Here is a 27,413-nt window from a genome sequence, read left to right as displayed (position 1 = left end):
CCGAGCATTGACCTCGCTCGCAATAACTATTCGCCATTCTATTTCTGATGAAATAAGCACGTGACTCCAACGACATGTCGCAGAAAAGCTAAACGTACGATTCATTTTACGAAAATTTCATTTAACGTTCGATGAAATTAGTCACACGACGGACAAATCCAATTGAAACACGGAGAAACAAAACTGCTCCTCGTGGCAAGAACATCGGTCAATTGTTTGTAAAGCTGCCGAACGACCTGTGAACCTGTTGCCTCCGTAGCAATTTGAAAGGTAATACGAAGGAAAAATAGCCTCTGAGAAGAGAACTATTGTCGAATTTTACAAAGACCTATCGGAGTTTAAGAAAGTTATTGAGGGAAAACTGTAGGTTTCAAAAGGGATTATCTCGAGGGACAGACCTGCCCAAGGCCGTCGAGGAACGGTACACAGAGAGGGTCAACGAACGTCTCGGACAACCATCGCGCTTGCAATCGTTCGACGAGGCATTAGAAGCTGATCTCTGTCGCGAGAGGCCGCGAGAGGCCGCGAGCGTTCGCGTGCGCGCTCGCCCGAAATGCACCGACCGAGCTTTTATCCGGCAGTTGGCGAATCTACTCGCGGATGCATCATCGGTCAAAACTGAGAGCGGTGGCGCCGGTGAAAAATAGACGGTCGAGGCTGGTCCGTCCAATCGTGTTCGCGGACCATCGTCGACCGTGTCGATAGCACATGCGCCCTTCACCCTTGGCCGCAGGCTACGCCAGCAGATGACACTGCGATTTCACCCCGGCCCGCTTCTCTCGCTCTTCCCGAGCCTTTTCTCCTTCTCCCTCCGCGACTCTCTCTGTCACCGTGTCCCGTCCTAGTGGCTAGGAGAGAAATACGTGCGATACCACGCGGATTTTCCAGCCTCTCCATCCCGTCGATACCGGTAAGTAAATCCTTCGGACAACTCCGAGCCAAGCGATATTGCGAAATTATAACGCGACGGACGTAAAAATCGATGTAAACGAAGCAGACGTTACTCTTCTAATAGTAACACGGAAGTGGAACAGTGCCGGCCGCTGCCGACATATTGATTCGACCCGGTGCAAATCCGCCCTGTGCACGTTTCGTTTTTCGTAGATAAGAGACTAACGGTGATGTAAAAGACTCGATAGACTATATTCGTCGCGTATGAAAGATTTCCAAGTCGAGTGTATCGTTAGAACAGATTCGACCGATCGCGTAGAATACGAGTAGGCGAGGACCGGGCACTTGGCGAGAAGTGCGCCGCTAGTTCGTTGCCGCGGCCATTACGCTGAGCGGTCGAGGGCGAGCATCTCGCGACGTAATCGCATCCGCTTGATTCGCGTTACTTATCTCGCTGTTCGTCGTGACTTATCCTCCTGTTCGTTGCTGGAGTTTGTGTAAACCTATTGGAAAAGAGGTAAGTGTCTAGAAACCGGTATTGAGATAGCACCGGCAGTTTCGTCTTCGCTTAACCTCTTTACCCTTAATGTTCAGTTGCATCATACGAGCGCGAGTTGCGTGCGAACGTTGTAAAACGTGTTTACGGTTCAACGATCTCCGAAACTGGAGAAAACGCGCAGCATGGCACTTTCGTCGATTCGAGATGGTGCATCGTTCGAGATATTGGATAGGCGATGTCCGTGTCGCGAGCCTGAAATTGCGGATCGCGAAATGGCTGCTTCGCTCGGTCGCTCTGACTATTATTAGAAGAGGCCGGTGTATGCGAATCGTTGCACGCTATCGAACGTGTGCGCTACGTTAACGTGATTTCCATGGGATCTTTTAATCGTTCGAACATCGTATCGTCGAGAGTCGCAATTTTTGAAGGAAAAATGCACGAAAGGAAGGTTCGTAATACGGGAATGGGGTTTAATCGTGATTCTTTGGAATAATATCGATCGTAAGCGAGGTCTGGGTGGCCAGAGAGACATTTTCGTGGGGTGAAAATTAAAGCACGGCAATGCTGATCGCCGTGGTGAGTCTGTCTCTCTTTTTTTCTCGTAGGGCTCGACCGAATAAGCGCGCATACTCGCACCGATGGTATTTTCGATGTGGCCCGCATGGGGCCCTTTCGTCGAATCAATACCCTTCGCGGTTCGTCAGCTAGCCTCCGTTGACACGTAAATATTAATTGTTCTCTCGATAGTCGACAACGTGCAACGAACCCTGTCCACCGAGCAATTACGACCGGACCATTGGGCGCGCGATACAAGTTCGAAACGTTGATAATCCGCGAGAAATCGTCCTGTAATCCGATCGAATGTAATAAGTAATTACCCCGACCGCACATCGTGATTCAGTACTTACCCCGAATAAAAAAGTGTTACGATCGATCAGCCAGTGAAACTCAACGCATTCTGTTAATAATCAATCGTGTTCTCGTCTTATTCTCATCCGAGATTACTTCGTTCGCGATAGTTATGGGGAAAGAATGTCGCGATCGACGGGGCTCGTGAGTTTGCGAAGTATTCTCGATGAGAACGACGCGATTATAACGCAGGGGGTGTGTTCTTAAGGGGTAGCTGGTCGTTTCGCGAGTTCTTGTAAACTTTTACGTAATAAGACGACAAACACGGGTAAGATGGAGTTGACGAGACAATTTTCCTGTAGGTGTTTTTAATAAGAAACGAAGCGCTACATAGACGATCTTAAAGAGGAGTAGCGACTTTCTCGAAGTGAATTCTCCTGCAATATGCAAACTCGTTAAACTGGTTGATTTAATGAACAAAATTTTAAACGTAAAATTTCGCGTTTTCTTTGTCTTTTAGTTCATATTCCTTTTAGGTGTGATTTATTCTCAAACGGGTTCGATTTGTTGCACTCTCGTTATTGCTTACAAACTTGAGAGAAATTCGATACATCCTACGGACGCAATAATTGTAGGAAGCGGCACGATTCGTCGAATCCGAGCAATCGATACAGCTCCACTCGTCAATGTGTGAACCATACACCGAAACGTGTCGGGAAACGTTTGTTATGTAACGATATGATATTTGAGCACCTCTCGTGATTAAGACAAACGATGTGTGGTTTGAAGAAGAAAAAGAAATTTTATTAAATTTACAAATAGAAAGAGAATAGGAAAATCGCGATAGAAAAAGTTGCGTCGTTTGAACAACGCGTCTTAAAGAAGGAATACAGTATACAAAATAATTAAAAAATTCTATCTGGCAAAAGACATTATTATTTTTCCAATAAAATTTTTATTGCTTTAAAATATCAATTATAGAATATATATCACAGATCTAAATACGTTTCTTTCGTTTGTTCAATTTAATTTCTTTAATTTTCTCTAGATAATATTTCTTAACCGTGTTAGACGATTTTACACGAAAGATTAGCCCTAAAGAATAATAAAAAATGTAACAAAGAAATATAATCTTTCCAAATTCCCATGACATTAAATATGAAACAGAAACGGACACGACTGTCACGCAAAGTCTGTTAACGAACCAATAAAACTGCGATCGACTATGGAACATCTGGCGTGCCAGTAGTATAAGTACGCGTATGATCAGTCAGCGACGAACGATTCAAATCTCATCACGAGCTAACGTTTCGTCGTATTCCCATCCGACAACGAACAACATTCCGTGGTGTATCGAATTCCGGTCAATTATTAAGGACCTGTACGACCAATTATGCGTAAATGAATAAGAACACACTGTGCGTACACGAGACAAATAAATTCGATGAATTCGACGATTGCTCTTCTCCTTTGAAACTTCTTTCGGTTCTTTGAAACGAGAATTGTCTACGTAATCTGAAACGACTGTTTATATATATTTTTCTCTTTGATGAAATTAAATCGAATAAGCTAAAAATATGAAATAATTGTGAAAATACCTTAATAGCAGCTAAACTATCGAATTAGCGTAAAAATAATTGTCACCTTCTATAATTTATCCATCGTTTATAACTTGCAACTGCTCAAAGAAGTCGAAGTAAGCTCGGATCAAAATAAGCTTTATCGATTGCAATGTATACGTCTGGTGTCTATCTTCGGTCAAAGGTAGTCGAGCTTATTTATACCGTTAGAAAGTTGCATTTGAGGGTAAGAAACTGTATACGCGATATCGAGTTGAAAGACAAAATCGTATTTTTAACTGGCTTTTTTAATACGAGCTTTGATAGAAGGTTACGCGATCTAACGAAGTTGCGACGTAATGGGACGCGCGGTTAGTCCGATTTTAACCGGTCATAATCTACGAAGAAAAGGGAAATCCTTTGCGTAGATTAAAAATGTAAAAAACGTAACGAAGAAACGGCCGTTATTTTCGTGCGAAATATCCTTTCGATTCTTACGAACAGCGTCCGATGTCGACATAACTGAAAAGGGGATCGCGCGCGTCGCGACTAATCGCCTTTCCATAAACGAGTCGAGCGAACCCAGAAATCGATAACGAAGCCGAGCATTCACGTAGCCTGGTCAATCTTGCAGGTAACTAGAGCGTCGACATGGGTAAGGAGAAGATTCATATTAACATCGTGGTGATCGGCCACGTCGATTCGGGCAAATCGACCACCACTGGTCATTTGATCTACAAATGCGGCGGTATCGACAAACGTACGATCGAGAAGTTCGAGAAGGAGGCTCAGGAGATGGGCAAAGGTTCGTTCAAGTACGCCTGGGTGTTGGACAAGCTGAAAGCTGAACGCGAGCGCGGTATCACGATCGATATCGCCCTCTGGAAATTCGAGACGGCAAAATACTACGTGACGATCATCGACGCTCCCGGCCATCGCGATTTCATCAAAAACATGATCACTGGGACGAGTCAAGCCGATTGCGCCGTGTTAATAGTCGCGGCTGGTATCGGTGAATTCGAAGCTGGTATCTCGAAGAACGGACAGACGCGCGAACACGCTCTGCTGGCGTTCACCTTGGGTGTAAAGCAACTGATCGTCGGTGTGAACAAGATGGACATGACCGATCCGCCGTATTCGGAAGCTCGTTTCGAGGAAATTAAGAAAGAGGTATCGTCGTACATCAAGAAGATCGGTTACAACACCGCTTCCGTGGCGTTCGTGCCGATTTCTGGTTGGCACGGTGACAACATGCTGGAACCATCGCCGAACACGCCGTGGTACAAGGGGTGGAAAGTGGAGCGTAAAGATGGTAACGCCGATGGAAAGACCCTGATCGAAGCCCTTGACGCTATATTGCCGCCGTCCAGACCCACCGACAAGGCTCTTCGTTTACCGCTTCAGGACGTGTACAAGATCGGTGGTATCGGTACTGTACCGGTCGGTCGTGTGGAGACCGGTATTCTGAAGCCAGGTATGAATATTTAGGATATTTAGGACTCGCCTAAATGCTTCGTCACTTTTCTTCGACGACCCTTTTCACGAGAACAATTCGTTAGTTTGATTTTCACGAGAAATGTCTAGTAATCGTCGGTAAGATCTTCTCCTTGACTTTTACGACTTGAAACGTGTCTTGAAAGAAATAGCGAGAAAACGTAATTTCGATATTCGCATCAATATTTCGTTCGAGATGGTGATCGATGGTTTTGCTTTCGCAGGCATGCTGGTAACATTCGCTCCAGCAGCGTTGACCACCGAAGTGAAATCGGTGGAGATGCATCACGAGGCGTTGACGGAGGCATTGCCTGGCGACAATGTCGGTTTTAACGTAAAGAACATCTCCGTGAAAGAGTTGAGACGTGGCTACGTGGCAGGTGATTCGAAAAATCAGCCGCCGCGAGGAGCTGCCGATTTCACCGCTCAAGTAATCGTCCTGAATCATCCCGGGCAGATCAGCAACGGTTACACGCCGGTGCTCGACTGCCACACTGCTCATATCGCCTGCAAATTCGCCGAGATTAAAGAGAAATGCGACCGTCGTACCGGCAAGACTACCGAAGAGAATCCGAAAAGCATCAAAAGCGGAGACGCTGCGATCGTGATGTTGCAGCCGACTAAACCGATGTGCGTCGAAGCTTTCCAGGAATTCCCGCCGCTGGGACGTTTCGCTGTTCGCGACATGCGTCAGACTGTCGCTGTGGGCGTCATAAAGGTACGATTATTTCATACGGATATTTCGTGCTTCGTAGGCGATTCTTTACGACCGTTGTTATTATTATCATTGGCACTATCATCGTTAGAAGAACAACATGTCCGTTTAATTCGGTAACTCTTATGGATGTTAAGTAACTTGTAATTAGTAGCTCGTAAAATTTCACCGATAACGTCGGTTCAAATGGTGCAAGGGGACTTATCGGGTAATAAAATAATTGCCTATAATGTGATCTAGCAACATCGGGCGATTCAAGCGTTTTTCTTACGCTTTTTATATTTTTATGGAGCTCTGATAGACGCGAAATGGAAAATATTTAATTTACGAAGAGAAGCTTTAATAACGTAGCCGGCGTTTCTCTTCTCCGATACGAATTAATCGCAACATTTGCAGCGATGTGTAACCGACTGTAATTGATTAAAACTTCGTTATAAAGTATCGAATATCTCGGCGTACGTTTCAATTATTTGCGGAGTTTCATTGAAACCGATATGTGCGCATACAACGTTTGATGTTCTTTGTGCAAGGTTCCTCGTCTCTTGCATTGATTAAAATCTTTGTTAAAGAGGCTCTTGAAACACAGAGAATTCGCTGGATCGAGATAAATTTAAAAAATTGGAAGAATACAGCGCATCGATGACGCCGATGGATATGTGTACACCATGCGGTATTCACCTTTGATATTTAATGGTTTTCGATGGTCGAAATGTCATGGCAACATGACAAGAGTATAATGACTTTTATTTTATTCCAGACCTCTGACATCTCTTGGCGCGTTACGCAATTTAAAGTACCGGGTATAGTAACCTGTAGGTACTTTGTCTCAAGCAAAACCTTTTTTAATCGGATGCAAGGATACTATACAAATTTGTCGCGAGGAAAGATTACATTGACAAATATATTCACGACGAGTTTAATAACTGTTTCTACGAAATTAAGATATAATTTCCTCGGATGAAATATTTATTCGTGTACATCTTGAGAGTAATTTGATATTTCGCCAAGAGCGCGAGTATTGTAATATTATATTTTTGGAATGACGAATCTACTGTCGTAGGAAACTAAAATTGGTATACTAAGGAAATTCTGATGGAATTGAAATTTAAGAAAAGATAGAATATTTTTCTAAAGATTGCGTAATCTTAAAGAATATTATATTAGGACGTAAGAAAGAGTGACGTGGCGTTAACCCTCGTCTGATAGCGTCAAACGCTTGGTAAATAACTGATAAAGTGACGCCAATTGTGATAAAAAATAAAGCCGTACAAATACGTTTATTCAGGCAGGAAAATTATTGAGAAATTATATCTACTTTTAGATACTATGCGTATTTGAAACTCTTCGTATTAATCAACCCTTATCTTTAACTTTTAAACGATCATTATGTTAGTTTCATGACGCTCTTACAGAATATATTTCAAAAGTTTATTTATGTAATGTACACAGCTATGTTGTTACGTAGATTACACGAGGTATATAGATTTCTGAGAAAAATAAGGAAGGATAAAGCATCACTGTCTAAAAGGATATTCGATAAACGTCGTGTTACACGATTTCTAAAGAATTAATTTCATTTTTGTACTTTGATTTTGAACGCTACCGTAGTATGCACATTAAACGCATCTATCAAACAAACAACAAGAGCTATCGATCTAAGAAAAATCTCAAAATCTTCTGTTATACGAAAATCATAGAAAAATCCAGGTCGTGGCATTGCGTAAAAAACGAGTGAAGGTTGTATTCCTCTTCATTTTTTTTTTTTTTTCATAAATCGATCGGTCAAATAACAAAGCTATCGCTGTTTGGAGATATTTTCGAAACTAACAAACCTGTACGATAAAACGATGTCTCTTGTATCACGTATTGTTATCCCTTCCAAGAGTATAATCGGTAAAGATTTAACGTTAAAATCTATTAATTTGCAGAGTGTCACCTTTAAAGATACCCAGGGCAAGGTCACAAAAGCCGCGGAGAAAGCCCAGAAGAAAAAGTAACCATCAAGCTTCCTCGGAAGCTCGCAGTCCGCGGGCTGGTGCCCGACGAGCGTCTCCTCCGCGAGGGGATCCTCCGATAGGATGCAGTGCGCCGCGGCTGCTTCATTCAACTCATACTCGACTAATAATAATAATACAAAAAGTGAAAAGATGTTGTGCTTACCCCCGTTACATTATCCGATAGTATTGAATCCGCGCATCTATCCGAATTTGCACATTCAGTTCACCCACGCCCCGCGCACACCCCACATATGCTAGGTGGATTCTTACGTTTTTACTTCATTCTTTACATTGACGAATATGTGTCCAATTACAGGTAAAACAAAACAACTAAAAAAAAAAAAACTAAAAGAACAAAAAAAGAAAGAAAACGTCAAAAAAAAAGCAGAACAATATTCAGTTCCCTTGAACTATGTGTAGTTAGGTTTTTCAATTAAACGTAATAACAACAACAACAACAATTACACACAACCGATGAAACAGAACGGGATGATGACGTATGATCATCACAGCTTAATTGCGCGATACTAAACACGGGGCAGCGGCCGGTCACGACGAATCACTTAAGACCTCCGCGCCACATTATTAATTCGATAACACATTCTTTATTCACGACTTCCTGGCGTTTACGAAAGAAACACGCGTAGAACACGTAACACGCACCCATATAATACACGCATACAGATTCCCATATACCTAAACGAGAAACACTAACGTAACCTGATGCGATTCGAGTTGGACACATAAAGAGTGTACCCGCTGCTGCCTCGCCATCCCTTACTTTTTAATCTTCTTTTCGAAGGATTCGTTAAAGGCTGATTTGTTCGAAGACTTGGTTGCCTCGCTGCGAATAATTTTATTACTTGTATAAGAAATGTATTTATCTCTAGTTAGGGAACATTAGACTGTGCTCCCATCCCTTTCGCGGCTCGAAGGAAACTCGCTCCCGATCGAGGAGCTCGGTTACACCACCGGATCTTCCTCGTATTCGCCAGCGAGTTTCACTTCCGAGTTGCCTGTGTTAATCTCGGTGCCCCTAATAGACGCGTTCTTCAATTGTTTTGACCCTTAGCCAGTATTATGTTGATGTAATAAAAAAAAAAATTTTAACCGCATTGTTTCATTCTTATCCCTTCCCGAAGCGATCTTTGCACAGACATGGGGATTTCCTCGTCAAATAAAATTCTCGACGTAAAAATTGAAAACATTACGTAGGCTTGTATATAAATTCTTCGAATGTTCGAATCCCAACAGAACGAAACATCTTTTGTTTTTAATGAAAGTTATTCGATTATAAATTATAATTAATCGACATTCTCTAATTTCATTTGTATCGCATTAAAAGCAACGTTAAAAGATCACCGAGTTGTCCGAAATTTTGAAGAGAATATTTTCGATTTTCAGCCGTGTTAAGGTAACGATAAATACGTTTAACATATACGTACATTTATAAGAAAATCATGGAAGATGAGATAAGAGGTAAAGGGCTATGGTAAATATAATTTATTCCGCATAAATTCTTCGTTAACGTTACAACTAAACGTGGTATGTACAAATATATATTTAATGCAATGATCTTACAAGAATTTAGTGTAATGCAGGTCTTGGTCAGTCTTTAATTGCTGAGGCCCGTTTGCCAGGGCGCCGAGCAGAATCGATCGTTCTTGCGATCGAACGTGACACAGAATTATCCGCAGAAAAGAAATAAACCACTATCTTCGTACATACGGAACGATCACATAAATGGAATTTGTTAACTGAAAATATTGTAGGCACTTCTGTCGGCTAGCTTACGTTTCGAAAACAGAACTTTGTCGGCCGATCGAATATGTTGCGGGCGATCCAGGCTCCAGTGCTACGAAAGAGTTCGACGTACATATGTATTTATACGGTGGTAGCTCAGTTGCTTCGCCAACATAAACACATCGATTAATCTTTATTTAATACTAATTACGCTCCGATTGACGTAATTCGACGAGTTCGATACTGTCGCGACTTTTATTCATCGCCCGACGCACTTGTCCAGCCGAAGAACAAAGAGAAAATGAAGCACAGGGAAGGGTGAAACGGGTAAAAAGAAGATACAAGGAAACAAAGATCGACGTAACAGAAAGGGAGAGGGGAAAAAATGTGGGAGGAACGGGATTCGACTGTGACGATACCGACGAAAGGAGAAACATACCGAAGCTAAAGCAACCCCGGGCCTTCGAGCCCTAACGCTCGATCTCTGCCAACGACGTCTCTCTATAATCGCTCTTTCTCTCAAATCTCGTAAATGCTAAGACAACCCACAGCCTCGGTAAATATACAAAAGAAAGAAAAAACCATCCTCGACACCTCGTTCCTTCGTAAAACGCTAAAACACGCTATACACCAGCGTTCCTCCGACGTTAACGTAAGCTAAAGAACCAGAAAGAGAATAAAATCGCCGTCACCGTGCAACGATGACCGTTTCTTTTCCAAGAACCGATCGAACACGATCTTCGAAACATCTGGACGAATCGTTCGATGATTCCACGGTAGTCGATCGTGTCTTTGAACGAGCGCGATCGATCCGCGCCGTCGCCCATTCTCCTCGTCCACCGCGAGACACGGTGTTCGGCATACCGACAACGCCAATTTTAGCATGAGCGGATTTAGGATTCGTGGATCCAAGACGTACGAAGACACGCGTATACGCGTACACGTGTATCGACGGTTGGAACGAGCGAAACAGGATATCGGGTTACATTCAGATACGATTCCTGACTTTCCTTTATGTCTGTTGCTGGTGCGTAGGACTATGGTGGTGTGACCAGGCTGGCGGACTCGAATGGTTGAAGTTTACCGATATCGTGACCGGATGAAGCACCGTGTCAGGTCCGGTGTCCGACATGAAGTTCAGATGAGGCCTTAACAGAGAAGCTTCGACGGTCAACGGAACGTAGAAGGCGCCACCGTCGTGAAGGGCAAAGATCGGAACTCCGTGAGACGCGGATGGTTTTTCCATGCTGATGGTCGGCGGCGGACTGGATTTTATCCTCTCCGCTGAGAACCTTTGCTTGATAGAGCTCTTGAACTTGTAGTTGGAAGGCTTACAGTTGGTACTCGGCGGTGTACTGTGCGAATGGCTGCTATGATTGCTGTCGTCGCTCGCTATAGTCGGCGGTGGGATGATCGCTGGGCGCAGAGGACGTTCCGGATCACCGAAGGAACTTGCACCGGAGCTCGAGCCGTGGTCCGAATGACCGTTCGGCTGACACATCGTCGGAATGCTGGTGTGCGCGTAACTAGAGCCGTTCGCGATACCGTTCGCGGTTGGCATCTCTGGATGAGGGAAACCCAGCCTGTCACCTGCAATCGTGAATTTTGTAATCGTATAAAATTCACGCCATTAATTTCGGTTTCTTATCTGATCTCCTCTTTTCTCTTTTCTTTTCGTGCATTTGTAGGAACTTTGCGCTATACTAATTTACGCTAATCTTCGTTATTTCATTTCGTAAGAACTCACTGGTAGCTAGGATCTTCTCGCAGTGCTGCTGCAAATGATTGATCAGTTGAACACATAAAGAGTCTCTGGCAAAAAAGCCCTCCACTTCCACGAGGAAATGCACGGTTTCGCTCAGACACTCTTGGAAACCCAGCCTGTAGTGTTCTGCCGCGGTAGACGCGACAGTTGAATGCGATACACTGTCCACGCTGTCTTCGGGATGCGTGTGCACCGACGTCACGGCTGGGTGTTTCGACTCTGAAATTTGATAAAATTCTTGTAAATACGACAAATTATCGAGATAAAGCCAGACACGTCTACTATACTATCAAAAGCATAATCACAGGACACGTAATTTCATATTGGTCGATATTTTTGTGAGAGAATTGTTATCTTCTAGGAAATTAAGTAAAAGTAACAAGAAATTGGCATTAAGGAATAAAGTAAAAGTAGCGTTATTTTTAAAAATCTTGCAAAAAGGTTCAAACGTGGCTGAGTGATTAAAAAATTACAAGCATTCTTTGGAAAGCCTGATTTACATCTAATTGATTCTTTTCGATTGATCCGATTAGTACCTTGTCGAAGACCTTGAAGATGCTTCATGTGACGTATAGCCATTTCAATGATTTCGGTCTTCTCCACTCTTCCTCGGCCTTTCTTCAAGTACTCGGCCGGTATGAGCCTGCTCAAGTCGGCCAAACAATTATTCATACGATCTCTCCTGCGTTTTTCGATAATCCTATGAGACATTGGATCTTGCTGCAACAGCAGAAAAGAGATAACACGTTACTAAAACTTTCGACAGTTTGCGTATGATAACGAAGATGATAGCGAAACGATCGTTTCCACAAGATAATTAACAATACGATACATCATTGCGCTATTCCGAGAGCGTGTGTATATAATCGAGCAGCATGTATGACGTTGGTAATATTGTTACGTTATCTGAAGCTTGCCAACAATTTTTCCGATTTACGATAAATAATTGCGGTATCTGATGTGTGGTAGAACGTTACGTTCGCGTTTGACGAAAGTTTACGCGATGCAAAAAGACGATGACGAGTCGGACGATGTTAGATGTCACTTTGTGCTTTCGACACAGATGCCACAATTCTCCTGCTACGTAGATGCTGTTCTTCGATAACAAACGTCGTTTCGCCGCACTCTTTAAGATACAGTAAACTGGAAAACGAATACCGAAATTTCTCGAATTTGTCGAACTTCGCGATGCTTCGAGGTGGAAAAGAAGTGAAAAAGACGGTTGGCAAAATGCTCGGCGAAACGAGAAAACAAAGTGGCGCGACTTAACAAAGAAGAAAATCGTCGATCGTGAAATAAGATGTCACCTCTTTATTCATACAGCGTCTCTTCCTTAACGGTGGTGAATGCGCTACCGCATCGACGTGGCTATTCGCGGTGTAGTATTGCATGTTCAAAATATTGTCCATACTGTGCGTCACCATCGTGTTCGGAACGCAAGAACGCGTGAAAACTAATACGCCGTAGTCCTGCTCCGTTTTCGAGTAATCGTACAATCACAGACACTCGCACTCGCGAACAACTTGGCGTAATGGTGGCACGATACGAGTAGGGCCCTCTTAGCAATTTAATTAGAAGCCTGACGAAATTCTATCTTACATCCAAGAATATTGCTGTAAGTGGCACGTTCGAACGTTTCCACGAATCGCGCCTCTATATCGCCCCCTTTCAAAGACGTCACTCGATTCGAATCTCGGCGAACGTTACTTCGGTGGTATCCACTGCAGAAAAATACTTCTACTTCACGATCTATGTATACGATAATTAACGATATATTCCACAAAGAAACGACAGACAGTTGCGCATACTGTCGTAAAGGAAAGCAACGTCTCGTATAAACTGACGAAAATAGAGGGACACTGTCGATAAAACGAGACGAAACGATACGACTCGTACGATGTCACGCGAAGGCAGCGACACACTATGCGTACTTCGATATGGTACGACCACGACTGCGATCCACAGCCGGCGGCGCCTACGTTCCTTTAACGAGGAGGGAGATGCCGCTTCGACGATGACGCCGCGCCGCCGCTATCACGTGTTGTAAGCGCGATGCATAACGCCCAACACGTGAGGAAACACGTTTCACCGAGGAAGCCAGCCCCGAGAATTCTCTTCCGTGGCAATTTTCTTCGTTCGCACGCGAGTGCATTCGATGCACACGGCTCGAACCGAATTGCCGCTAACGCCAACCGCGGAGAAAAAAGCGACGACCGAGCCGCGAGGCGAGCGCCTTCTTTCTAACCGACGAGCACGCGGATTACCGCCTTGAACCAGATACATGCACCGACCACGACTAATCACGCACGTGGCAAGATAAAATAAATTATTTTACATCGGTGCCACGGAATCGTGATCGTGGAGCCTGGCCAAATGTTTATGATCGCAGTTGCCGTAATGGTATTTTAGGAAAGCCTGTGTAGTTGGACGAAACGAAGGAAATCGGAATACGGATCTATCTATGCGTTCCTCGACGAAATCGAAATGCGAATTTATAAGAGATCGATGGTTTTATCGAAATCGTTGGAACAAACCTCGCTGCGAATTATCATACGCTTAACGAGGAAAAAGATAATAAATAAAACGGAAGATCCTACGAAATAAACTCGATACCACGGAGTTCGTCCCTCGTGGTGTTATCCGACGAACGCTATAGCGTTCGATATACAGGCTCGGTACAGCGAACTGTAATCGAGAATTGCTCGTTGACCCTCGACTTCGACGTTTCTGCTGATTCGACGAGACGCGACGAGAACAGCGCGGCGATCCGGGAAAGGAGCCGGATCGCGAAAAATCACTAGGGAACTACATTAACGGGGTCGAGTTATCGGCATTCCGGATATAACCGGACCAGGGAGAACTTTGCGGCTGACATCGAAGCCTGTGTTATGACCAGAGTTTATCGAGAAACGCTTGACCTCCTGGTGTTTTTTAAACGATAACCGGGTATCACCGGATCTAGCAGCTTCATCGCCACTGGTAATAACAAACGAACGCTGTAAGCATTTTACGGTACGTCTATGTTTGTATTTAAGACACGCTACAAAGCATTGGTTCGACGGTGCGCTTTATCCGTCGATCGATAATCGGTTGGGCTAGCTGAAAAATTTGCCGCGATGGGGCATCGTTCGGTTCACCGTTAGATCGGTCGGTAATTCGGTGCAGCGAAAACGTTATGGTTCTTTACAGTGGCAAAACGCTTCGGCCGAGATCGCCGCACGCTGGGCGCTTTTATAACTATGGAAAAGAAAACTTCGTCCAATTTGAGCCAAGCGACATAGTGAGTCGACAGGGATAACTTCACCGATAATATAAGAAATATAACTAGTAAATTAATCGGTAAATAAAGGAAACGTCTTAAGAAACTCTTCTCGTCTTACGACTTTTTTAGTAGCTAGCTCGGTAAACGATCGTTTTTATCATCCGTAACATCGTATTAGATATAAAAACGAAACGCTCGAACATTAATATATTGTCATCCAACTCGTTTGAATAAGCAAATCGGCACCAGAAAGCTAGAACGCACGAGCCGTTGATTTTAATATACTATTGCGAAACATGTTTTTCACGTCGCTTGTACCCGGAAACGTGCCTTCCTACGAAGACTTTACATCTTGACGTAGGAAAGATGAATGGCCTTGATAAGAAGAAAAGAACAGCAATTCCGTGCGAGGATGATAATGCTGTTTGAATATTTAAATTTAAGCGAAGATAGAGAAAGGGATATAAATAATTTGAAAAAAAAATGTTAAGCGATCCGAATATTTATCAAAGGTTAAATCGCCGATTCCGTTGCTGATAAGACTGTACCAGTAACACGAACAAATACACGGAAATACACGGCTTCTCACGGAAATGTTATTTACTGGCCACTGTCGATGCATATGAAGCATTCCTTTTCGCATAAGTCGTCTAATTCTAGAATATCGCATATCTAATGTCTCCGGCGGACGAATGATCACGTTGACTGCGAAAAATACATTTACGAGGACAAACGTGCGAGACTGATTACGAGCAACACCTTGTGAATGGACACGTGCTGTTTTTAGCAACCCTGACGCAACTGGCTACGTATTATTTTTGTTACGAACATAAATTATTATGATTTCCCAGGAGTAAAAGAAACGTTAGTCGTTGGTTCGACTTCGATCGACACACACTGCTATTCCAATCATATATTGCGATAGTATCCTGACTAATATCATGTACTCCAATCGTTTATTAATATCAGCCAATGCGGCTATAAATCCTGCAAAAACGCAACGTTCGCAAGAATCATAGTGCCTTCTTTATATCCCATATGAACGATGTATTAGCTATAAACGGAAACACGTTCGCGAAATAAAGAATCATGGTATTGATAGATTTTTACGCGGCTGAAGAAACGCGATAGAGGTTGTACTAAAGTCCAAACCAAGAGGCACTATTTTCCAGAATCGAATCTGCATCGCGCCGGTCCACTGGAGTATGATTAACCTCCGATCGGTTATCGAGAAAGCTCAGTTATCGACTTCGTTTAATGGCACCGCGCGAAGTCCAAGACGATATCCCATAACGACGCACTTGCGTCTCATTCGCAGAAAGCTCATAGCAATCGTTACGTCTACGTCAAGCCCTCGTGACGATCCGTTTGTTCGTAATCGAACTCCAACGAAACACGTGACAAGAAAATACGAATTCCCCCTTTTGTATCTCGATAGGGAATAGCAGGGGGGCAGTACTGGCGAAAAACATAGGGAACAACCAGCCATTTCGTAACAAGATCGACAATTTCACGTCGGTCGTGCGTTTCATTCGCCGGAGACAAAATAACAAGTGAGTATTTCATACGGTTAAAGCAAACATGCGATATCGTCGAATGATTCACTAGCCCGTACTTCTATACAGTTACATTTCCATTATGGATATATTGCGATGAGTTATTTAACCATTATGTGCATAACTGGCATATTCGAAGAATACAAAAGTTATTAAGAATACAGAGTGTTTATTAAGAACAGAGTGTTTATTTCGCTCGAAAAAGGTATCTCTTCTTTGTCTTTGAAATTCGTATTTCGATTGCAAAGACAAAAGACGGAGACAAAGGTTATAAGAGACAAAGAATTAAAAATGCGAAGGAACGGGAGAGGGGCAGAGCGTATAATCGTTGTTTCTCGATAAGTAAGAAAGTCAGTAGTTGCCGAAATAGACAATTCTGTCGAAATATGGGGAATTTAACTAATCGGTGACTAGATGGCATCACGTGCGAGACGAATCAGTGACACGCAACGTGCAACACGTGCAACGGTGCAACGAAGAGAAGAGATAACAGTTATCTGTCTGTGCATGTAAGTTGAATCGGAGGAAGATTGTATTCAGCTCGGCTATAAAATTCGTTTGTCGTTCTATTCCGATACAATTTCGCGACCTTTCAATTCTGTCAGCTATGTTTAGCGCGAAACTATGAAATTACACGATACCTAAGGTTAGTTTTACAGGGATCTCGCTTACAACCGAGTCCAGTTCAGTCTATAACCATTATGTGATCCGTAACAGTCGAGCGACACGGTCTGTACGATCGTTTTATTCAGTCGTACCATTCTATTTTAAGAAATAATAGCAGTCAATGTTCGATGTTAGGAACTTTAAACATAACTTATGGAAACGTTTCGAATGTAAATTTAAATGCTCGTTAAAGTCAAATAACTGCATCTAATAGATTAGGAAGTAAATATTGTCTCTAGAAACGATTTTAAGAATGACGGAACGTTAAAAGTATCGCTGAACGAAAAGAGCGGAATATGTAAGGTTAGAAAGTAAGAGGTAATAACCTCTGTATAATAAGTAAGTAGAGGTAAGTAAATTTGAAAATTTTCTATCGCGAACAACGTACGAACGAAAGTTTTTAAATAGGCGAGAATTTTAACTCGTAGGTGGAAATTCGAAATGAAAAGTTACCGTTAAATATCGAATATCGTAAAATTCAATTTTTCTAATCTAAGTTCATCTCGCTATCAAACAAAACGAGACTAAGAGAAAAGTACGTTGTAAACTTAAAGCGTTGAGCGAAAGCAGGGTACTTTGTAACTCTGGAAATCTTTTTAACGGTGACACGCGAATTCTGTAAAATTCGTGTCACAACGTTTGTAACTTGAACGACGTAAGAAAGGTCGCTGCTCTTATGGAACACGAATAAGTTCTCTCACATCGTTTCTACGCCAGTGATATTATTATTTGGGTCGCTACTGATAATCATCGCTTCGTGAGCGTTTTTCCTCGAGCGCCCAACGAGGGTCAAAACGATTTTCTGGCCATGTTACTCCGTTTCACAAACAACTAATCATTTCGAAGCACGAGAATGAAAATACGATCTGCATAAGGAGACAAGCTAAAGGCTTTTTTATGCGACGTTACGAACAGGTTTTCTTCGAAACGCGATAAACGTACTTACTCTACGCTACTCTACGAAGTTTCAGAAAACCTGCAGAGGCGCGTGACTCGCATTATCTCGATCGTCACGTGCAAAACAGACAAGGAAACGGAACATCTACCGAGAGACCGCTACTGGTTGTTGTTCGCGCGAAAGACATAGAACAGGAGCGGTTAGGTAAGAAAATGTGGTTGAGCAAAGAAAAGCGTAAGTACATATATCTGATAACTACGTCGGTTAAATAGCTTTTAATTAAATAGGTTAACGTTGTTACTCCGCCATAAATTGTTATTCCAATATGTTGTTAATATTGCGCGTTTGGCGAGTTCCAATACCTACGATGTTTGAATAATATCAATTTGATTGAAAAGAAAGACAAGATAAAAGTCACGAAATTTAGGAAGAAAGCGATTAAGAACAGCGTAACTTAATAATAATTTACACGTGAAACGTGAATTTCATTTCTTTCGCGTGCATTCGCGTGGCCAAGGTTCATTACATACGCAGAAAATTATTTGACTTTCCGATCGTTTACACTTTAAACAGACGATAAAACGTGGATCGTGTGGAAAGTACGAAAATTGAATTAGTGAGCAAACGTTGATTTTATTGTACGTATGTCGATTCCATACGAACGATGGAATGCCAATACTCCAGACGACATAAAAACTTATGGCAAACTTGGAGTTTTTTCTTGGTTATCCAAAAAATAGGTGTCGATGAAAAAATGAAAAAAAAAAAAAAACGCGAAAGGAAAAAAGGGTACGTATACTCGTAGCAAATATTTATCTCGTAGCGTGTGAACAGTATGTTTGAAATATTCTTCTTGCTCGACGAGTGAACACTATAAAAAGCAAACCCGAAGAAGCATCGCCTAATCTTAGACGGTTTAATCGCGAGCAGAGTACGCGCTTGGGGATCGTCATTGGCCCGTGGTAACACCCGATGACGTAGAAGCTGTATCGAGACCCTGACTCACTGCCGAAGCCATGACCGAGAATCCGGTCAGGTATTTCCCCGCGTGAAACGTTACGGTGGTGTGAAAATCACGTTCGTGCCATCGAGCACATCCGCGACACGTCGTGCATCGTTCAGAAGAAAAAACGACCGCGTATAAACCATACTTCTGGGAAATTCATCGAAGAACCTTGCATTCACCAAACCATTACGAAGGTTACGATTCGATTCTACATTCCATCGTATTTAATCCTAAATAACGAAACGGATAAGATAATCAATTCCATCGAGCGTTAATTCATTAAGAAACGAATCATTTGTATCTATATCTATGTAAGACTATATCTATCTAATTATTTACATTTAAGCATCGTTTGCTAGAGGAATGACACGGCTGAAAGAAAAAAAAAAAAGAAGGAAGAAGAAGCCATTAATTATGAGATATCTGCGAAAATTAAAAGCGAATAGGTATTTTTACTTTATCAATTGTATTAAATTCAGGATAATTGCAAGAAACGATAAGATAATTAAATACGATAAAATTATCGTAGCGACGGATTTATTTAAACAATTACACGTATTAATCGTAATTAAATGTTTGTATGACAGTGATTAAGATGTAAATAAAAATCTGTGAAAGTCGTAAACGTCGATTTCCTTATATAACGTGTTCGTTTGAGAGACGGGAATCGAGCACGTGGGAAATTATTGCATAGAAGACTATTATGGAAAATTACCATTTACCGTAGTAGGGGATTAAGAAACACCCTGCCTATTTTTTACCTTATCAATTGTATCGTTCTCCGGGTGATTCGATATGTATGCAACGACTGATATACGCAAAAACGTATAACAGGCAAAAACAAACTCTTAGAATTATTCGATTCGCAATATAGTAACATAATATTGGATCGGCAACAAGTAATGGAAAACGCATGGTAATTGCAAAATAACTGCAATACGATGGAAACGGATTAATCCTCTCGTGGTCGTAATTTGTGTACAAAAAAGTGTCGATAGAATTTTTCGAGCAAAAGTATCTGAATACCTTGATATCTGTAACGTAGAACAATCGTCGTGTTTATTACAAGAGAGTTTATCTGACAACCTAGTTTGATCGAGATGTTAATCAAGCAGCAACTTAATCCGAGTACGAAACATGTCAAAAACAGGTCACAAGGTATCACTGATAGCGTCGTAAGAAATTCAAGAGGAAAGAAACACAAAATATCGAATATTTTCGTATACCGTTCTGGTGGAAAATTGGATAGGTAACGTTCCCTTTTTGCGCCCCATTTTTACTCGCATCGTCACTTCTTTAAAAATACGCTCTGGAGGATAGTTTTAATAACTCGAGCTTTATATATTTTTGCATTTTTATCGATCGGTTATTGTCTAATTTTAACGAACTTCCGAATATTTATTTAAACTGAACGCTTATCAAAATTACCATAACGTTTCGCGAGAAGCGCCGATTAACAAAATTACGAACATCGATATTCACTCGGCAAGTTCTAACAAACGGAACAAAATTTCTCCGACAGACGCATAACGTTTCATACGTAGATCGATTATTCTCAAATCAGTTTAAACGAATTACCATTTTTCAAATGTCGTATCTTCGCTTCGCTCTACGATTTCTTCGTAATCTCGGCCGTGAGCTCTCATCGAAACAGGTATTATCACGACATACGACTAAAGTACGAGAACAAACTTTCGAGATTACAGAATCTTTACTAAAAAAGAAAATGCTTGACTTCGCTGGCGTCCGATGTTTTCAACCACCGATCCTCTCGAAATCGATCGAGATTATATAACGATACGAAAACGAAGGTGATTGCGTAACACAAGATAAAGAGCCGGAGATTTTCACCTTAGCTTCGATTTGACAACCTGAATTGGCAGTCGCGATGATTTCGAAGATAGAGAGAGAGGGAGAGGGAGAGAGAGAGAGACTCTCGACTCTGCGCCGATCCTTAGAATCGAGTCAAGGATAGGCGAGACGTCGTCGTTTCGAGCAGGTCGCGAAATAAATTATTTTTAAGTCCTCGTGTCTTCACGAAAATAAGCGTGAGCTTACGTTACCAATCCGATCGACACTTTCGCAACTGGCCGTCCGATTTTAACGGAAACTTAGTCCAAATCAAAGTTCGTAATAAACGTATCGCGAGGCCGATAACAACGCTTTTTCGGTCAACCGCTTAGAATCATCTGGTCGTTAAATCGACTTTGCATCGAGCGAAGAGACAAAAGAAAGCGCGATGGACTTCGTCACGGTCACTCGTCGTCGTTACGGTAAGATAAAATACGAACTTTACCGTGCGAATTTCCCGGGGAAGATGCTTTCGTCTCGTCTCAACGTGAATTTCTCTCGTAATTTCGATTTGTTGGAAAAATGATGTCGCGTGTCTGGAGAAGCGATCGTACGGACGTTCGGACATGACGAGGAATTGGAAAGTTGTTGCGCGTGAAAATTAGGGGGTCACTGAATCCCTCGGGCGCTCTTGAAATTCTAATGTAATCCGCGAATTACCATAAAGCGACCTAGCGATGAAAGCAGGCCACTTGAAATTCCCAACTTTTGTATCGATTAGCTGTACGCGCGTGAACACCGAAAGCCGCGTTTCCTTCGCCGTGAATTCCCAGTTACACGCTCGCTATAATCGCTGAGAGAAGGCATTCGTTTGCATCGCGAATCCGCGTGATCGGTCGTTTGGTTTACGTGATCGCGAGCAGATGCTTCGTCACGCTCAACGGTCACTTCCTGAACGAGAACCGATAATGGATCTAGGAAGCATAGAAATTGCGAAACCACTACCGAAGCACAGAAATTTATCCTCCAATTTCAGACACGTTCTAAAAATAACACATTCTATAAATACCTCCAACTTTTTGGAATACATTTCGTACTAATTCTTATATGTACGTGTGTGTGCGCGTGTGTGTATGCACGAATCATTACGAACGCATTCGGTGCTCCACTTTCGGCAAGTTCGAGAGTTTCGACAGAGTTTTAAACCGAAATCAAATTTATAGAACATTTATGAAATAGCAGATGTAGCTCGTGTACGCTTCCCTTGCTGTCTTCGTGCGTTATTTTATCCAAAGAGTCGTAAAACTCAACGCAGGTTGTTTATCACGAGCCCTTCGATTCACGACGTTCGTGCCTCGATCGGCATCGTCCGCTTAAAACGAAACGTTTACTATGATAAATGTAATCGGAATGATCGTTACGCCACGGATGGCGTCACCATGGGGAACTTTACGAAAATAAACGGAATCCCTGCTAATTATCAGTCGTAGTTGTAATCAACAGTATGATTGCGTCGCCTTTCGCAAACGATTAAAGCGCTTTCATTAACGACTATACAACGTTGTTGTTCGTGCACGTCTGATCGGAACGTGTATCGTGAACTGTGGACTTACGTAAAAGTGGCACGACCGATCGAGAGATGGCACGTTACTTTCAATGCGAGCATCGAACACACTGTGCGTGATATATCATTTTTAAGACTTTTTAAGAAGCTTAACGAAAAACGTCGTTATTACGATCGAACCAAGCGTTTCGAGGGCTCCGTCATTCGACTGCCATCGTGCTACGTTCATTTTTACTTTACGATCTTTGCCATTACAGCGCCTTGGTTCGAACCACCCCTCGGTTCAAACTACAACTGAATCGATCGTCGCCGACAGACATCGACGAGAACGAGAGAACGTGGTCGGTTCCTTCGAAGCTAGTAACACGTGAATTAGAATTACCCGTGCGTGAATCTGCAACGACGCAAGTGCAGCGGACGCACGCAAAAGCAATTGCGCAAGCTGCCTTGAACGATGCTGGATGTCTCGACGCAAGGCGATACGACGCGACGCGACGCGACGCGACGCGATGCAACGCGACTAATATCCGCGCCACGTTGCTCTAATCGTCAAGCCAGCCCCTGCCAAAACTGGCATTCCCCGCGTTTCACGCCAGACACGACGCCAGAGATTCGAACGTGCTCGTTGCACGTGATCCGATGCAATTACAGAATGAACAGGATATCGTTTCACGAGCGTGTCGCATGCCCGTTGCGTGTAAATATTAATTCAGAACAAGCCGACCTCCCTTCTTGCGAATCTTCGATCATCGTCACGTTTTATCGGGCCATTTTTATCGAGATAAAATACCGCGCCACTACCTAAGGTTTTATATTCTCCGATACATATCACGCAATCGGTTAAGCAGTACTTTTGTTTTTCTACGTAAATTGGAACGCGCGTGACCGAAGCTTCTTCGAGCTAATACCTGTTTAGCGATCGTACTTAAACCGGCGACAAGCTGTTTTCCTGGAATCAATTCGTTTCGCGTCTATTTGTGTTTACTGCTACGATACGATATATCATGCGAAAATAGAATTTACGTGGTCGAAGCTTCGTAACGCTCGTGAAGAAAAGTAAAAAGCGCAAAAAGCAGAAGGATACGCAACATTCGACGCTTTTTGTCATTCTTGCGTTACTCGCAGATAGAGTCGAATATAACACGTTTCTTACGTGCAATTACCAGCTTCCTTAAATTCTAAAAGTACATTTTTCTCGGCCATACGTTTCAAAAGATTATACATAAAACATATGAATCGTAAAAAGAGCAAACCGTTAACGTATTCTAAAACGCATAAATATTAATTTTACTTCGTCTCGCGTAAGTTCGATCGATTTAAAAAAGCCACGAATATCGATGTCATAATTCTAACGTGATGGTTAATCGGCCATATAAAATATTCGTGAAAGAGCCCTATCTATATCGTGTGGCGAACCTATGTAATGGAAACTCCCGAGTGGAGAATCCGCCACACCTGGCCAAGCTCGTAAAATCAAGCTATACTGCCAAACAACGTGGCGATGCCAGCGATCCGAATAATTCGTCAACGACTTTAACAGGTGCATTCCTCGGGACGCGATATGCGCCTCGAGGGGCCACGTTTTCTGGCACGTATTGCTCGTTAATATAACAGAATCGTAACCTGAACCACAGTTTGAATGAATAATCGACGACGAATCAAAGGAAACGCGCGAACCAAAATTTATCGAAAGTCGAAATTCGATACGGATTTTATAATAAATAAGAAAGGCCTTTATAAGTTTGGCCAAGGTATACAACGCCACGCTGAAACCAATTTCGCCCAGACGCGATGTCGCAACCCTCGTTTTCGAGAAACGTGACCGTCATCGGTGGCAACCAGCTGTTGCATCACCAGTCGATTCGAAAACACGGAAAACCTTTCTCTATGCTGGCCTAAATACCGGTTCCTCGAGCGACGGATCTTACCGCGGCCTTTCCGGTCCCTGTACCGTATACGAACTTGCGAAGATTGATACGTATCGCGGTTACTACAGTCCTGAACTGCTGGCTAGCATAGTCTCTTTCTTTCGATTTCTTCCGAATCTTACGAAGAAAAGAAAAATGATACGGTGGTGAACGATATAAAGAGAAGACAAAACGACTCACCCTAGAAACCTTCTTCTTGGTATAAACCTCGTCATCCTCGGAGGCTGTAGCAAAGTTCAAGTTTCCTTCGCAATACCCAGCGCCTATTCCCATCCTGTATATCTCGTCCTTGCAAGATCTAGCATCCAGACTGCAAAGAAAACATAGAGCATCCATTTATACCAGAGTCCAGTTGGCTTTCTTTGTTCCTCGTATATCGCTAATAACATTACGTCGATAATATTGCGTTTACACAACTTTTACGGGTTGTTTTAACGCTTAGTCCCTAATGGGCGAGATATAAGGTGAAACGATTTCAAAATTCGATCCTTGGAATTTCGTAACGGCAGTCACGTAAAGATCGTGAATTCCTGTCGCGATTGCACCGTGACGCATGGTGCTCCGACGAAAAGAAATTTCCCGCGACAGTTCCGTGAACAATGGCACGGCGACAGCAGAAAGGATGTCGTGTTCGAATAACTCTCGTCGCTTTCACATTCGTGCGAGTTTTAGTAGAAACGTCGAAGGTTCGTAAAACTCTCGAAAAATGCTGCTCGAGATCCAGCCAGAAATGGATCGTTGTAAAACGTTGAAAAACACGGATCACCAGGACCGTGCGAGCTAACAAAACACGTGGTCATAAAACCGATTTTCTCAATTACGATTACTCGACGCGCAAATATATGCGAATTCCTCTTCGAACCACGAGTTTCTGATTTATTACCGGACAGTACCATACTTTACGACTTCTAGGGATCGTTGGAATTATAAGAAATTTATCATTTTCACGATTCGCGGAGATCGTTTGTCAGATATTTTACTAAATAATAAAAAACAAATTCTTGGAAGTCTGATGCCTGAATTATACGCTTCGTAATGTACAAGAAGTAGACGTTTCGACGTACGTTAGAAATTTTAATTTATAAAAATGTATACGACAGATACGTATAATAGAGACGAACGTACATGTATAATAAATCGCGAGCAACTTCAAGGTTCCGGTAAATTGAAACATTTCGACAAACGTATACGAACCTGTTATTTACTTGTCTCGAAATATCCATCGAAGTTTCTATTCTCGTTCTCATTAGTCGAGTCGTTACTTGCTTCGAGTAGCTCGAATTCGAACGAGTCGATTAATCCGAACGAGTTTGAAGAATCAATGGGTAAATGGAACGAAGTTCCGCGATGCGGACGAGTTACCAGATGTCGAGCACGTGTTCATCGATCGGCGCGTTACTCGCGGAATTTCTCTAGGCGGAAATGATCGTCGTCCATCCAGCTCGGCCGCAGCTGTAGGCGCACGCTTTACGTAACGTTTCGAACTACGGAGCGAACGTTTCAGTCAATAACCCGACACGTCCACGTCCTCTGCCCCGTTATAGATTTCTTGCTGTAAATAGAGTGGACGGAAAAGGCACGAGTATCCGCGCATTATTGATAACACCAGCAATGTCGTACCGCGTAAAAGTTGCAGCTGACACCGGTTCACCGTGCAGCTGACCGAACGCTACGACAGCCTTAACGATACCCCCGTTTTCCCATCCACATAAATATTGAGGAACAGCTTAAAGGTTCTCAGATATTTGCGATTCGTCGCGTTCAAAGAGCATTGAATCACAACGATACAATAAGGTCTAAAGAGAATCATCCTCGCCGATGTAGGGCAAAACGTAGCTTTCCAACGAATTAACAGAGTCAATCGCTAGGTATAGGATCGGTCGGATTGCCGACGAATAAGTAATATGTACATAGACGACGAATATCTGAAACGGATGACAAAATTCGTTGGTACTTTGATAAAACGTGATAGAACTCAATGAAAACGTTTTGTCTAGTATTTTTCATTTTTCAAGATGTGTTAAGATATTCGAAGTTACCCGTGTTTCTTACTTTTTTGGTAAAGTTATGTTACACAGGCTATTACAAGTTGTACTATACAGATGTTGATCGATGTTAAACAGCTTTTAAAGATACAACTTTTTCTACAGAATTTCCTTTCAAAAATTCCACCATAATTCATCTATAAAAATAGCCGATATAATCGGTTAATTTTGAAATTTCCTTCGAACTATGACCCATTATCAGAAGGAAACGTTGTACGTACCGAGACAGCTAGACGATATTAATAGATGGACTATTCGGCAAATATTCTCTTCGAAGTTATTCATAGAGCATTCTCTTCCATCTCATTCACCATTGTACGCTTCAATGTCGTACAAATATTTTTAATTGAAAAATTGTCCGACAAGACGATTGCTTGCTTGATACTTGATAATTTGTAGAATAACTACGCGCAAATTAAATCACGCTATACACACACAACATAGATGCAAGAAATCGTGATTTTCAGCGGGCAAACGTCTAATGGTTTCCGTCACAGCTCGTTTACCAGTCATCGACGAGGAAACGATTACAATGCGGTGAGACCGAATAAAAACGTGCTAGCTCCTGTTTTCCTTTTACATCGCAAATGCAACTGTGCTATGTACCAATACGGTAAGAATAATTAATTACGTGGAAACTTCGAACGGTTTCGAATTTTTCAACGGTACCAAACGATTAACTTTCTTGCATGTAATTCAAGCGATATTCGTAGTGAGATTTTACGAGTTATCGGTATTGATAAATTTCCCTGCATTGCGGTAAAATGTCCGATGATGAAAGAAGACGTTTCTAAGAAGCACCTGAAAACAAAGGAATTAATAAATTCCAAGAAACTTGGCGATCTCTAATCAGAGACACGAAATTTTCTATGCTCGAAATTGGAGTTTTCGATTATAAAGAAAGAAAATCCCTACAACCTACAACTCGTAACTTGTCAATTCATTAATATCATTTACTCGATACAAGCATTGTGTAAGAAGAATTTGTTATGCAATAATGCCTTTGTTAAGACGTAAACGGTATTTTTCGAACGACTGTAAAGCGTGACGGCTGACGTTCCAAATTAAGCTTACGCCATAGCGAATAGTTGAATACACAAACGGTTGCACTAGCTAATTACTATGCACACATAATTAAAGCTGTGTGTCTGGAATGACTCAATACGTAGTACCAGCCGAGGTACG

At 42.4% G+C, this 27,413-nt stretch overlaps 2 protein-coding genes across 10 annotated transcripts in view; one reads left to right on the top strand and one right to left on the bottom strand.

Annotated features, from left to right (window-relative positions):
• The first annotated feature begins 672 nt into the window (after positions 1–672).
• LOC117206355 (elongation factor 1-alpha) lies at positions 673–27,006 on the top strand. 5 transcript variants are annotated; one of them, XM_033445616.1, is made up of 5 exons: positions 673–910; positions 4,433–5,272; positions 5,517–6,066; positions 14,656–14,659; positions 26,956–27,006. In XM_033445616.1, the coding sequence occupies exons 2-5, from the start codon at positions 4,450–4,452 to the stop codon at positions 26,989–26,991; spliced, it is 1,413 nt and encodes a 470-aa protein (XP_033301507.1). In that variant the 5' UTR covers positions 673–910; positions 4,433–4,449; the 3' UTR covers positions 26,992–27,006. The 5 variants fall into 5 exon arrangements, with proteins under 5 accessions (XP_033301507.1, XP_033301511.1, XP_033301508.1 ...); XM_033445617.1 differs by lacking the exon at positions 673–910 and adding an exon at positions 1,182–1,408; XM_033445618.1 differs by lacking the exon at positions 673–910 and adding an exon at positions 1,947–1,966.
• Positions 9,493–27,413, bottom strand: part of LOC117206356 (transcription factor cwo) — a 37,394-nt gene continuing 19,473 nt past the window's right edge. Inside the window, exons 1-5 of one of the 5 annotated variants that reach the window (XM_033445622.1) lie at positions 25,378–25,421; positions 24,364–24,493; positions 12,049–12,232; positions 11,495–11,731; positions 9,493–11,337 (exon numbers count right to left, since the gene is read on the bottom strand). In XM_033445622.1, the coding sequence (XP_033301513.1) occupies positions 10,760–11,337; positions 11,495–11,731; positions 12,049–12,232; positions 24,364–24,493; positions 25,378–25,406 (1,158 nt within the window). In that variant the 5' untranslated portion in view covers positions 25,407–25,421 and the 3' untranslated portion in view covers positions 9,493–10,759. Of the gene's footprint in view, positions 11,338–11,494; positions 11,732–12,048; positions 12,233–12,819; positions 13,481–24,363; positions 24,494–25,377; positions 25,422–27,413 lie in introns of those variants that run through there. The other 4 variants (XM_033445621.1, XM_033445623.1, XM_033445625.1 and 1 more) reach the window with 4 other exon arrangements.

Source organism: Bombus bifarius, unplaced genomic scaffold (assembly GCF_011952205.1).
Source record: "Bombus bifarius isolate JDL3187 unplaced genomic scaffold, Bbif_JDL3187 scf7180000008006, whole genome shotgun sequence".
NCBI classification, from domain to species: Eukaryota; Metazoa; Arthropoda; class Insecta; order Hymenoptera; family Apidae; genus Bombus; species Bombus bifarius.
The sequence above is the reverse complement of the archived record's forward strand: the minus strand, read 5'-3'. Positions and strand labels throughout refer to the sequence as shown.

Bases quoted from the DNA above. Each gene is read 5' to 3' on its own strand.
- LOC117206355 (XM_033445616.1), top strand. From the start codon at position 4,450: ATGGGTAAGGAGAAGATTCATATTAACATCGTGGTGATCGGCCACGTC. The intron at 5,273-5,516 runs GTATGAATATTT...TTGCTTTCGCAG, and splicing joins GACCGGTATTCTGAAGCCAG to GCATGCTGGTAACATTCGCT.